The sequence below is a fragment of the Martes martes genome, assembly GCF_963455335.1.
Source record: "Martes martes genome assembly, chromosome: 1".
NCBI classification, from domain to species: Eukaryota; Metazoa; Chordata; class Mammalia; order Carnivora; family Mustelidae; genus Martes; species Martes martes.
In genome coordinates, this window is record NC_137888.1 from 151,275,927 (window position 1) to 151,288,984 (window position 13,058).

The 13,058-nt window shown below is 37.7% G+C and overlaps 1 protein-coding gene across 3 annotated transcripts in view; it reads left to right on the top strand.

The window, feature by feature from the left end:
• The window catches only part of LRRFIP2 (LRR binding FLII interacting protein 2), a 106,296-nt gene that overhangs the window by 15,396 nt on the left and 77,842 nt on the right, over window positions 1–13,058 (top strand). For all 3 annotated transcript variants that reach the window (XM_080807398.1, XM_080807397.1, XM_080807396.1), the window contains exon 2: window positions 5,391–5,534. In XM_080807398.1, the coding sequence (XP_080663524.1) occupies window positions 5,445–5,534 (90 nt within the window). In that variant the 5' untranslated portion in view covers window positions 5,391–5,444. The remainder of the gene's footprint in view (window positions 1–5,390; window positions 5,535–13,058) is intronic.

Genomic DNA, 13,058 nt, shown 5'->3' on the forward strand with positions numbered 1-13,058 from the left:
TGTCGAGCACACGCCCATTAGAGTTCATTTATTTAAACATGGTTAGCAAGGAAGTAAGTGCAACCACTGGCATGTCATCTTATGAAAGGAGGAAATGGAAAAATTATCAATTGTTTTGGGTGTATGAGAATAATATGCATTCAAAATATGAGACTTTAAAAGAAACTTCTTGTGAATTCTTAGGACGTATACCGAATGTGGAATTTGGAGAAGGGATTATACAGTTTCTCACTGACCCTTTATAGGCATTTTATTTTGTAAAATATGAGTTTAATTTAACCATTAAAATATGAGTTTAATTTATTTTGTAAAATATGAATTTAATATGAGGTTCTCATATTCTCCTGAGATATAATTTGCGTTTAGTATCTACCTTTCACCAGGTCTTCCAGTTTTGCCTCATATACACATATTTTCATTTTATACTTTGCCTTAATTTCTAGATGTACCTTTTATTCTTTCTGTAGGTTCTATTAATGATTTATTCATTTTGCATAATGTCCTCATTTAGCTATTTGCAGGAATTGATGTCTTTAAGTGTTCAGTCCTTTCTCCTGCAGGCCTGCCCTCTCTCCTTCCCTCTGCTACCACTTTGCTCTTGCCCCTGTCCTTCCCCCTTCATTTTTTTCTCTTCTAGTCAGCATTTGAAGCATTCTCTCCTTTGCCCATAGTCTTTCTAATGTATACATAACTATTGTTATTCTTCCATACTGTGATTACCTCTACCTTCCTTTCTGGTTTCAAATCAAGATTTTTTTAATTGAAATTACCAGTTCCCATGCCTTTCGTTCACTTACTCATCTGCCTTTCTCAACTAGTTATTTTTTCCCAACACTTTATTATACACATTTTGCAACTTAACAGAGAAGTTGAAAAGAGTTCTACTATAAACATTCATGTACTTAATACTTGGAGTCCACTGTTAATATTTTACTGCATTTGGGGGTGCCTGGGTGGCTCAGTTGGTTAAGTGTCTGCCTTCAGCTCAGGTCATGATCCCAGGATTCTGGCATCTAATCCTACATCAGGCTCCTTGCCCATTGGGGAATCTGCTTCTCCTCAGCTTGCCGCTCCCTCTGCTTGCTTGTGCTATCTGTCTGTCGAGGAAAAAAAAAAAAGAATCAATAATAAAAAGATATGCACAGATCTTAAGTGTACCGTTTAGTGATTTCTCTCTTCTAAGTCAGTTGTGTTCTCATGAGAGAACTAACTCCCATTATAAGGCCACACTTCTAAAACTTGTGTGTTCATTTGGAATTTCAAAAATAGACTTTGAATGCCAGAAGTACGTACCTTAAAAATTTCTTTTTAATTTTTTATTATGTAAATGTGCTACATAGTGTGATGATTATAGTTAAAGGTAATTTTTATCTTTTTCTAGATTTTTCCATGCTTCTGCAAATATTCTTAGCATTGCTAATGATATCACATAATGCATGCTGCAGGAAGTAACTTGAGGATGTTTTTGTTTAGTTAAAAGTGCAAGAATTTAAAGAAAGGCCAGGATTGTCCTTTTGTCTACTTCATAAACAATATGTAAAAGAGGTAGTTAATTCAAGACACTTCAAACATTTATGGAGTGCTTTCTAAGTACCTGAACTCACTTGAGCTCCGATTAACCATGTTGGACAGTTGTGTCTGCTCTGTAAGTGAAGAAACCAAGCCTCAGGTAGGGGAAATGGCAGTGCAGCAGTTGAACTCAGATCCTCTCACTTTAACTTTGGTCCAGTGGGAACAGCTGCAGTCCCATGGGGTCTTCAGTTCAAGTGCCATTCCAGATAGTGCGATTTGCTGATGAATAAAGACCAAACGTTTTATTGCATAGACTAATGTTAATTGTAGTGATGACTGATGCAGAGGCTTATACCAATATTTTGAGTTCCCCATGATGAAATACTCAGATATAGAGAACAGCAACTATTGGGATCCAGACAGAACTCTGTAAGTGTGCTGTATTTCGAATGTGACTTACTGATGCTACTTACCCATTCTATTCTCACAAAAGTGAACAATATCATGATTGAAGGGCCACTTAGTGTGGCAAAATGCCTATTTTTCAGAAATATATTAAGTGAGAAACTAATTGGAGAAAAGAAAGCCTTGTTGGTATATCTATTGTGGAAGGTTTCTATTTCACAACGTCCTTCAAGCTACTTCCCTTCTTTCCCTTAGGTAGATGGATCCTTATTGACAAAATCTTCTGGAGAAAATCAGCTTGCCATTGTCTGGGTAATGGGCCTGACAAAATGTGGGCAGTTTTGTTTTTGTCAGTGGATGTAAAGGTTTATTAGCTCTTAGTTTGGCCAATACCACCAAGGAAAAGCTCCAAGAGATGAATGCAGCTCCTGAATAAAAGTATTCATGAGGAATCCTCCTTGTGATACCAACTTACTGAAAGTCCTTTAGGATCAGAAACTGGAAATAATCTGTTTCAGATCAACTTGTGAGTCTATAGCCTTATTTTTGTCATTTTGAAGATAGATTGCATAGAAGCCGAAAACCTTATACTTTTTCTAATATTAGTAAGGATGTCTGCCTACAGAGTACAAATCATGTAATTCTTTCAAAAACATTAGATTGTTTTTTGACATAGGTAATCGTTGATTTGGCTCGTGTGCTCCTGAGAAAGGTGATGGGACCTGGCCAGTGACTCATGTAAACCTCTAGATATTCTCTGTAGATAGGACAAGAAGGACAAGGAAGACAGAAGTTTTTCCCATTTCCTGCTTATCCTGTGCCTCTATCTCTTTTCCTGTCATCTTTCTCTCAGGACTGGCTAGCCTGGAGCCTGTTGAAACAGTTTTACTTGTTTGTTTTTGAGAGGGAGAGAGAGAGTGAGAGAACAAGCAGGGAGGAGGGTCAGAGAGAGAAGGAGAAGCAGATTCTCTGCTGAGCAGGGAGCCCCATGGGGGGCTCCATCCTGGGACACTGAGATCACAACCCAAGCTGAAGGCAGACGCTTAACTGACTAAGCCACCCAGGAGCCCCAAAACAGTTTTGTTTTGAGGCGTTTTTAAGAAAAGATAATTCTTTGTAAGTCTGTGTACTAGAAGTATCCTGGCAGATCTGAGGTTTAAGGCAGTGTTCCTTGAGGAAGAAGGAAATGGATTATGGAAAAAGAGGAGACAGAAATCCATTAGAAAGAGTGCCACCAGCAGTGGCTTCAGATAGTGTGTCTCAGCCGCCTAATTTGGGTGTGATCCATTTTGGGGTCACTTTATTCTTTGAGCCTTGGATCTGATTGATTGGTTTATGCATCTCTCTTTCCCCGGTGTTATTGGAATGTTAGAAAATCAAAAAGAAGAAGAAAAAGTGCAGCCATAATCCTTTCCTCCTAACGAAACCACTGTTAAACTTTTGATACAATCTTTACTTCTTCTTCTATAATTATTCTTATGTTCCTGGCATTAGAAAACCCCTTTTTTTGTTTCCTGTTTCTGTGGAATGTCTTTGAATGTGTCCTTGGGAGGCTGGCTGAAGGACGAATATTGGGTAACATTACTGTGCATCAGTTAAATTGTCACTTTGAAAGAGGTACTTTGAAAAGTACTGCATGCTGCTTTTTTCTCAGTAGGTGACTAATACTTGTACATCGTTACTATTAAGTGTATGATCTTTAAAATGGTGCTGAGGGTGAGGATGAGGGAAGACTTCTGAAAAAAACAACACTGAGCTTTTCAGAAATTGTCCTGATTTGTGGCTGGGACTTCTCAGCTGCTGCTTTCAGACATAACATTCCTTCTCTTCATTTCCATTTGAAGGAGTCCTTTCTTATCATATCCAGATAGATTTTCTATGGCAGAGTGAGAAACTATCATCAGTCTTCATTCTGATTGACAAACAGCATGCCAGCTATGTGGGAATAAGAAGTGGTGTCAGATAAGAGGGGAATGGCCTGAATTTTCATTGAAGACTTTTTTTGGAAGAGTGAATTGATGAAGTGCTTCTGTTTTATTTTGCCTGGAACAAGTAAATTCCAACACATTAAAGTCACTTGGACTTTTGATACAGTTCATTCTACGGGGACGAACTTACTAGAGGATTCCTTTGTGATTCGCGTTTATTTTGTTAAAGCTGGGAAAAAAAGTTTTAAGTTAATGGGTATTTTGCTAAATGAGCTGTACTTCTCAGGAATGTATATCGGCAAGAGGAAGGTCATGCAAATTGGGATGGATTTTCTTATGGGAATCTTTAAGTTCAAATACCATGTGTTTGGGAGGCCAGAGCATCTTTACTACCCTATTATTTAATCCTGGCAGATGAATTCCGCCCCCTTTTTTGGTAAAAATGGGTCTATTTCATAATAACAGCAACAATAATAGATCCATAGATATATTCTTAATCATTGGCCTACATCAGTTTTGTTTGTCATCGTATCTTTGGCACTTTCCACAGTACCTGGTAGTAGCAGGCACGCAGTTGTTGTTGTATGGACAGTGTTGGTAATTGTTAATCGCAGAATAATTAATCATTTGTTATTTTATGTGGTAATAGTTTAATTGGAATTGTTTTTTAAATTACACTAAAAAGCCAATTTATCTTTGTAAGTTTAAGGTTCTGTATTAAAATTTCTTGACTATGTTGTTTCAAACTTTAGAATGAATGACTTTGCTGAAATGTTTTTTGCTCTGTGATGGCAATAAGTTTTAGAAATAGCTGTAGTAATTTTAAACTGTTAAGTAGAATTATTGCTGACTGCAGTTTTTCTGAGGCTAATGTTACAACACATTCTTTTTTTTTTTAGACTTATTTATTTATTAGAGAGAGAGTGTGTCGGTGTGAGCATGGGAGCAGGGGTGGGGAGGGTAAGCAGAGGGAAGGAATCTCCAGCAGACTCCTCCCCAAGCCTGTAGCCTGAGGCCAGGCTCAATCTCACAACCCTGAGCTGAAATCAAGATTCTGTGCTCAACTGACTGAACCCCAAGGCGCCCCTACAACATATTCTTACGGGTTGCTGTCTGTGGGTATAGCATGATAAGAAAGAATTGGGAGGTTTAATAATTAGTATAAATTTAAATATTCTAAAATTTGTTGGAATAATTTGATAGGAAAAAGTATTTGGTGACTAATTTATATGTAAGTACACAAATATAATTTTTCTAAAAGTGAATATATAAAGGAACTTTAAAATGGTACAAAGAGGGGCGCGTGGGTGGCTCAGTGGGTTAAGCCTCTGCCTTTGGCTCATGTCATGATCTCAGGGTCCTGGGATCGAGCCCCACATCGGGCGCTCTGCTGAGCAGGGAGCCTGTTTCCCTTTCTTCCTCTGCCTGCCACTCTGCCTACTTGTGATCTCTGTCGAAGAGATAAATAAAATCTTTTAAAAAATAAATAAATAAAATGGTACAAAGAGAAACATCCTAAGTAAATTCTGTTTCTGTTTATTTCAGGGCCAAACACGGTGAAATCACATTTCACAGTTAAAACACTATTAAGAAGACAATATGGGGACTCCTGGTTCTGGAAGGAAAAGGACGCCTGTAAAAGACCGATTTTCTGCAGAAGATGAAGCTTTGAGTAACATTGCCAGAGAGGTGTGTCTGGAAAACCCCCTCTCAGCATTGAGTTGCACAGTTGGGAATGTAAAAGTGCTGGGGGGAGGTATATATAGACTTTCATTTACTGAGCAGATTTTGGAATGCTTACTTGTGAATAAGATGTTGAATCTGACCTCTAAATACTGTATTAGAATAGAATATAGTTACCAGCTCTTTATTTGGATATCTGTTCCTCTTATCGAAAAATTAACTTTTCATTTTATTTTTTGTGGATCACTTTGAGGTACCTTTAATGTTTTGAAATTTATAATGAATCTTTAGTGTTAAAACTTACAGTAATTAGAATGTAGAAAATATGATAACTATATTATAGAAACACTCATGGGCTATACGGTTAGCATATTCCAGGAGGCACTGTATAAATGTTGATAGAAACAGGCCTTATTTGGTGTCTGCCCAGATTCAGTTATTTTAGCTGTTTTTTGAAATACTGCAGTGGAATTTTTATGTTTAACTTTCAGCTAGTACCAGAGCTTCTGGAGCATTTTTGTTTTGGTTTGTTGACAACTCAGAAGAAGGAAGAAAATGGAAAGGGTTGTCACCTATTGAATCATTGGCAACATTTCCTGTTGCATATTGGAAATTTAAGATAACTCCCAGCTGTGATTTCTTAGTGAGGTGCCAACTTTGTTTCAGACTCTGACTCTATCTGCAGCTGCAGACCTGACCATAAATTAATCTGGTACAAGAATTGGTTAGAGCATTATTAAATTATATTCTTTTTGTGAAGATTAGTCCCTCACCACTTCCTCTTTGTTATTCTTAGTAAATAGCTCATTTAGGACTGGTGCTATTTCCTTTTGACATATTATACAGTCTCTTTTTGATCCAGCTCATTGTTATATTTTTCCTCTGGTAAGCTACTCAGTTAGCTTTTGAATTAGAAGTCAAATTCTGTAGAGGGATGTTTGAAGCAAAGAAAAGTTGTCTAACAATTATTGACAAGCTTATGATACTTTAACAAAATCACTTTTAAAAAATCAAGTGAGATATTTTCAGATAAGAGGGTAAAAGATACTTTAAAATGAAGTGAAAATGAGATACAAGGATCTCATAAATATTTGCACAAATGAAGCATTTTGGAAGCCTATGTTTGGAAACATAGTTTTGTTTGAAAAGTGAAACTACTCAAAGTGTTCACTTCCCAAATTAGAGGGATTTACCCAGATTTCTATAAAGACAGAAAATGTTGGCACCTTCTCAGCTTTTTTGTACTAAGTATTTGAACTCTTTTTTGGATTTATGATGCTTTGTTTGCAAAAGTGGGTGCATTCTAAACATTTAACGCTTGAGTGCTTTCTGTGTGACAAACGCTTCTATGCATTTAAGCTGCATTAATTCATTTAATCTTCACAAAATTCCGAGATTGGTTTTATTATCTCCATTTTTACAAAGAAACCATTGCACGGAAAAGTTAAGCATCTTTCCTAAGGTCACACAGCCAGAAAATAGCAGAGCTTGGGTTTGATCACGTGAAGTCTAGCTCCAAGGTCTTAGCATTTAACTGCGTGCTGTGCTGTTTCTCAGTATTCTCCAACTCCCCCATTAATAGTTTGTTTTTTGGTAACTATTCATGACTTTGAAAGTACTTGCCCATCTTGATTCTCACAATAACCTTGTGAGTTAGGAAGGATAGGTATTACTATTAGCCTTATTTACAGGTAAGGAAACAGACAAAGCTGAGAGATAAAAGTCTAAAAGATACCACAGCTGGGGCTCTAATTCAGCTACTTAAAACCATTGTTTATTCTACTGTACCATACTGTTTCCAGAAGAGGCTGGCTTTGGAGAGTTGTAAGTATGGCTTTGAATCCTGCCTCAACTAGTTTCTTGTTGAGTAATTTTGTTAAGTAACTCTTACGGACTCCAGTTTCCTCATTTGTAAAATGGGAATAATATTGTCTTTATGTACTATAGGGCTGTTGTGATGATTAAAGGACACAAAGCGTGTAAACCTTTATCCTAGTGTTAGGCTTGCTGTGGGCTGTTTTGTTGCCTAGTAATAAGTTGGAATTGAAAGTGATACTAGAAATTTAAAACGATATTTATTAAGATAGGTGTTCTAAAACGTAGTTGATCACCAGACTCCCTCAGGGAGCTTTTTCAGTGTGCAGAGTCCCAGGCGTTACTTGTACTTGCTAAATCGGAATCTGTGGGAGTTGAGCTCAGAAACCTGTATTTAAGTGCATGTGTGCTTGTGCATGCACAATGACACACAGACACACAAGCAGTTTTCTTCCTGGGGGATCTTGATGGCCAGTCAGATTTGGGAACCATGAAACAAATGCAGAGAAGAAAAAACAACAACACAACAACAACAACAAAAACAAAACAGAAACAAAATACAGAAGAGATCTTATCTTGGATGGTCAGTTTTTTATACCTACAGGTTGTTTTCCTTCCTGTACATTATTATTTTGCTATGAAATAACTTAGTTTAATACAGTTATTAAATCACAAGTTACAGTATAATAATAAAAGTTATTATAAAAGGATTTAAAAGGAGAGTATTTTTAGTTTTTATTTCTATTTTCAGAGCTCTGAACATGAATATGCCAACTCTTCATAACCTGGTCAAAAGGCTCAGCTTAACCCTCAGTATGAAAGGGCCAATTTTTATTAAGATTCAAGTTATTTATTTGTGTGATGTAGTAGTTTCAAAACTAAAGTTTGAAGACTTTAGAGGAAATAGGTTTAGCAGTTTTAAAATAATTCCTTCATATATTTCTTGTGATTCTTTTTTTTTCTTTAAAGTTTTCATAACAATTCTCAATTGTTCATTCATACACTACATGGTTGACATTTGCACATCACCCCTAGATTTATTTTCTCCTATATGATCATCCCTTTCACAAAAAAACATGCCTGAAGAGGAAGAAACCAAACAGAACAGAACCCCCATAGTGATTAAAGAGGACAAATAGCTTAATCCCCCCTTTTAATTGTTAGATCTCAACAGTTTAGTTTGTCTTTTCTCACTTCACATTGTTTTTTTGAGGTAGACAGGGAATGCCATAAATAAAAATAACCTCTTTTTCCTCCTGCTTACTATTTGCTCAGGTTTCTTTGCTCCTCAGTTGGCCCCAAGTCAGGGAACTAGAGGGAATGAGAAGGAAAAGAAACAAAAGTCATAGGTATATTCTGCAAACTGGATAATTTACATGCTAAAATACGGAACTGAGTACATTATGGTAAAACATACATAACATAAAACTTACCCATGTTTATAAGTGTGGGCTTCTGTGGTCTTAAGTGCATTCATATTGTTGTGCAACCATTATCACCACCCATCTACAGAAGTCTTCATTTTTGATGACCTGTGTACAGTTTTAAAAGATGTTTGGGTGTTTGAAGACTGCTCTGTGAAGTCAGGAATGTGGATGGATTTAGAAGCCCTGTCCTATCTGTAATAGGCATGTTGCTGCTCTGTTGGGGGAGCATGGGCTATCACAGCTCGTGGAAGAGTTCAGAGGAGCTGTGTCAGAAGGGGTCACCAGCAAGTCCTCTTGGGTGTCAGAGGACCAATCTGCATGCTTTTTTTTTTTTTTTTTTTCCTTGCTTGTTTGGCTTTGATTGTTCCACAGGTTTGAGGGAAATGCAATTAGAGAGTTGACTTTAAGTGAAACTTACCTGAAAGCACAGAGTGTATCAAATTGGGAACCTTTAGGCAGCTAGCTTTCCAAAGGACAAAGATAAGGGTAGCATGGAAGCTGCTTATGCCGCCTTACTGCAGGTAGTTTGACAAATATCATGGTGAATGTTACCAGGAAAAGAAATTAAGCCCTTTGAAGGGATAGCGAACAGTCTTTTTAAGGCATCACACAAGCCTGGAATATTAATGATTTCCTTGTTTTAGATCTGTATATGTGAATGTACATCTCTCCAAATGGAAGTTATCAGAATGTTGCTTATTTTTGGACCTTATGGTCTGAAAATCCTTGTAGCTCTAAAATTTGGTGAGTTCCCTTGAGATCCAGGACCCAAAGAGATTCATGTTCATAATGTACAGTTCTCTCAAATCTAAAGGATCAATGACAAGCATAGAAATTGATCATCTTTTATAGGAATTGGAGTTTAGCAAATGGAGTGTTCAGAGACTTTTGTTGTTGAGCAGAATGTTCATATAGACATAGACATAGTAGGTGCATATACCTACTAGTAATAAAGAAGAAAGGAAGCTTTTGTGGCTTTTTGACATTTGTGGCTGCTAGGGCTTTCAGATTTCATTTAAAAATATTTATTTATTTATTGAGAAAGAGAGAGAGAGAGTGTGCATGAGATGGGGAGAGGGCAGAGTGGAGGGAGAGAAGGAGAATCCTCAAGTAGACTGGTATCATGGAGCCGGAGATCATGACCTGAGCCAAAATCAGGAGTCACTTAACTGACTGAGCCACCCAGGCACCCCCAGATTTCATTTTTCAAAATAGCTTTATTGAGATAAATTTTATCCATTTGAAATGTACAATTCAATGGTTTTTGGTATTTTACAATATTAATTTTTTAAAAGTTGTAATATGTATAATAAGATTTGCCATTTAAACTATGTTTTCAGACTACAGTTCAATGGCATTCATTGCATTTACAATGTTGTGCAACCATCACCACTGTCTATTTCTAAATAGTGATGAAAATCTGTTCTTTTCATCACCCCAGACAGAAACTCTGTAAACATTAAGTAATAACTCCCATTCCCCCCTCTTCCAGATCCTGGTGACTTTTAATCTGCTTTATGTCTCTGTGAATTTGTCTAATTCTGAATATTCCATATAAGCAGAATTACACAGTATTTTTCCTTTTGTATCTGGCATTTTTCTCTTAGTGTAATCACTTCAAGATTCATATATGTTGTAGCATGTATTAGAACTTGATTCCTTCCCCCCCACCTTAACTTCATTCCTTTTTTAAGGCTGAATAATTTCCCACTGTATGACTATATTACATTTTGTTTATCCATTTATCTGTTGATGGACACTTTGTTGGATTTCATTTTGCTGTCTGGAAGTAACAGCCATCCCAGGCATCTAGCAGTGAAAACCAGAAGTTTTTGCAGGCTTTGATTATGTATTAGCAGCCTGAGCAGAAGGATACAAAGACAAGAATTGGGCTTAGTTTAAAAGATACTGTCCAGGGCGCCTGGGTGGCTCAGTGGGTTAAGCCTCTGCCTTCGGCTCGGGTTATGATCTCAGGGTCCTGGGATCGAGTCCCGCATTGGGCTCTCTCCTCAGCGGGGAGCCTGCTTCCTCCTCTCGCTCTCCCTCTGCGCTCTCCCTCTGCGTGCCTCTCTGCCTACTTGTGATCTCTCTCTGTCAAATAAATAAATAAAATCTTTAAAAAAAATAAAATAAAAGATACTGTCCAGTGTTACTGTTCTGTGGGACGATAACAATGATAGTTTGGTAGAACTAATGATTTCATAGTTATCTCACTATTTTACTTGGTTATTTATTCATTTTTAGGGTATGGCAAATTAAGGATAAAAAACTTGGTACAGATAGCAGCTTTTGAAATGCAAAGAATTACCATAATCACAATATATATATGGGTGTTAATACCATCTTTCATTTAAGAATAGAGGTTAAATTTGCAACGATGTGGATGGAACTAGAGGGTATTATGCTTAGTGAAATAAGTCAATCAGAGAAAGACAACTATCATATGATCTCCCTGATATAAGGCAGTAGAGATGCAATGTGGGGAGTTTGGGGGGTAGGAAAAGAATAAATGAAACAAGATGGGAACGGGAGGGAGACAAACTATAAGAGACTCTTAATCTCACAAAACAAACTGAGGGTGCGGGGGGAAGGGAGAGGGTGATGGGGTTATGGACATTGGGGAGTGTATGTGCTATGGTGAGTGCTGTGAAGTGTGTAAACCTGGCGATTCACAGACCTGTACCCCTGGGGCTAATAATACATTATATATTTATTTAAAAAAAAAAAAAGAATAGAGGTTAAAAGGGTGCCTGGATTGCTCAGTTGGTTAAGCATTCAATCTTGGTCTCAGCTAAGGTCTTAATCTCAGGGTCATGAGTTTAAGTCCTGCACTGGGCTCATGCTGGGTGTGGAGCCCTAAAGAAAGAAAGAAAGAAAGAAAAAAGGAATAGAATTTTAAAAAACTGCACAAATTTTGAATGTCATTCATTCAGTAGATGCTTTTTGAGCATCTGTTCTTTGCAGATGTGAGCATCTGTTCTTTGCATCTGTTCTGTGTCAGATGTGAGGGATAGGTGGTGGACAGGTCTATCATAGTCCTTGCCCTCATGGAGCTTAGATTCTATAGGGAGAAATAGACATTAAATAAAGAAATGCAGAATAGGCTAGCTGTTCAGTTTTCAGTTCCCTTTTTTCTTCAAAATTAATGGCTACATTTAACACATTAATTTCTGTCTTGAAAGCTATGATTGTCAGTGTACGTCACAGTGGCATTCTTAGAATTGAGGAAGTATAGTAATCTATTTATTTACAACTGTGTTAAGTGCTTTGAATGGACAGTACATGATCTTATCAAAAAGTGTGTGATGGGGGACTTGACATGCTTGGGGTCTTTGGGAACTGAGTTCTGAAGGGTGAATGGAATTATTGAGGGGAAAGAGTTGTCAGATGTGGGAAAGAGCTTTCCAGTCAGAGGGAAGAATGTGTGACAAGCTTTTGAGCCTGAACGAGTATGGAGAATTTGAGGAATAATAACAACAGCTAACATGTACTGATTACTGAGCTCATATTAGGTACCAATTACTGTCCTAAGTTCTTTATTTTATTGATTATGAATGCCAGGCATGGAGGAGTGGAGTAATTTGCCCAAGGTCACATAGCTAGAAGGGTAAGGCTGAAATTTGCGTTTAGGCTCCTCTGCTTATAAACTGCTATGCCTCCTGTGAGATCACTGTTAACACTAACATGCACAGCAAGGAGGAGAGAAACCAGAGAGGTAGGCGGGAGGCAGATCATATAAGCCAGTGGTTCTCAACCCAGGGTGATTTTTGTCCCCCGCAGGCCATTTGGCAATGTGTGGAGATATTTTTGTCTGTCATAACAGGAGGAGAGGTGTGCTACTGGTGTTTGTGAGTAGAGACCAGAGATGCTCATACATATCTTACATTGCACAGGACAGCCCCCCACAACAAAGAATTATCTGGCCCAAATAGTCAATAGTTGAGAAGCCTGTTACAGGTTTTTATAGACTGTATTTAGGATTTGGGTCTGTGTCCTAATAACAATGGAAAAACATTGAAGGGTTTTATGTAGGGGTATGACATGATCAGATCTGTGCCTTAAAAGGATGACTTTAGTACAGATTAGAGATTATAACAGAAAGGACGTTAGTGGATGCAGGGAGATGAGTTGTAAGACTTGTGGAGGCAGTGGGGGTGTGGCCCAGAGGGATGGCAGTGGGGAAGGTGAGAGATAGTTGGGATGGAGAAGTAGTCAATGCTCAGTGAGTGGCTGTGTTTGGGTTGTACAGAGGGGAAAGTTTGGATTGTGCCTCTGGGTGGTGATAGGG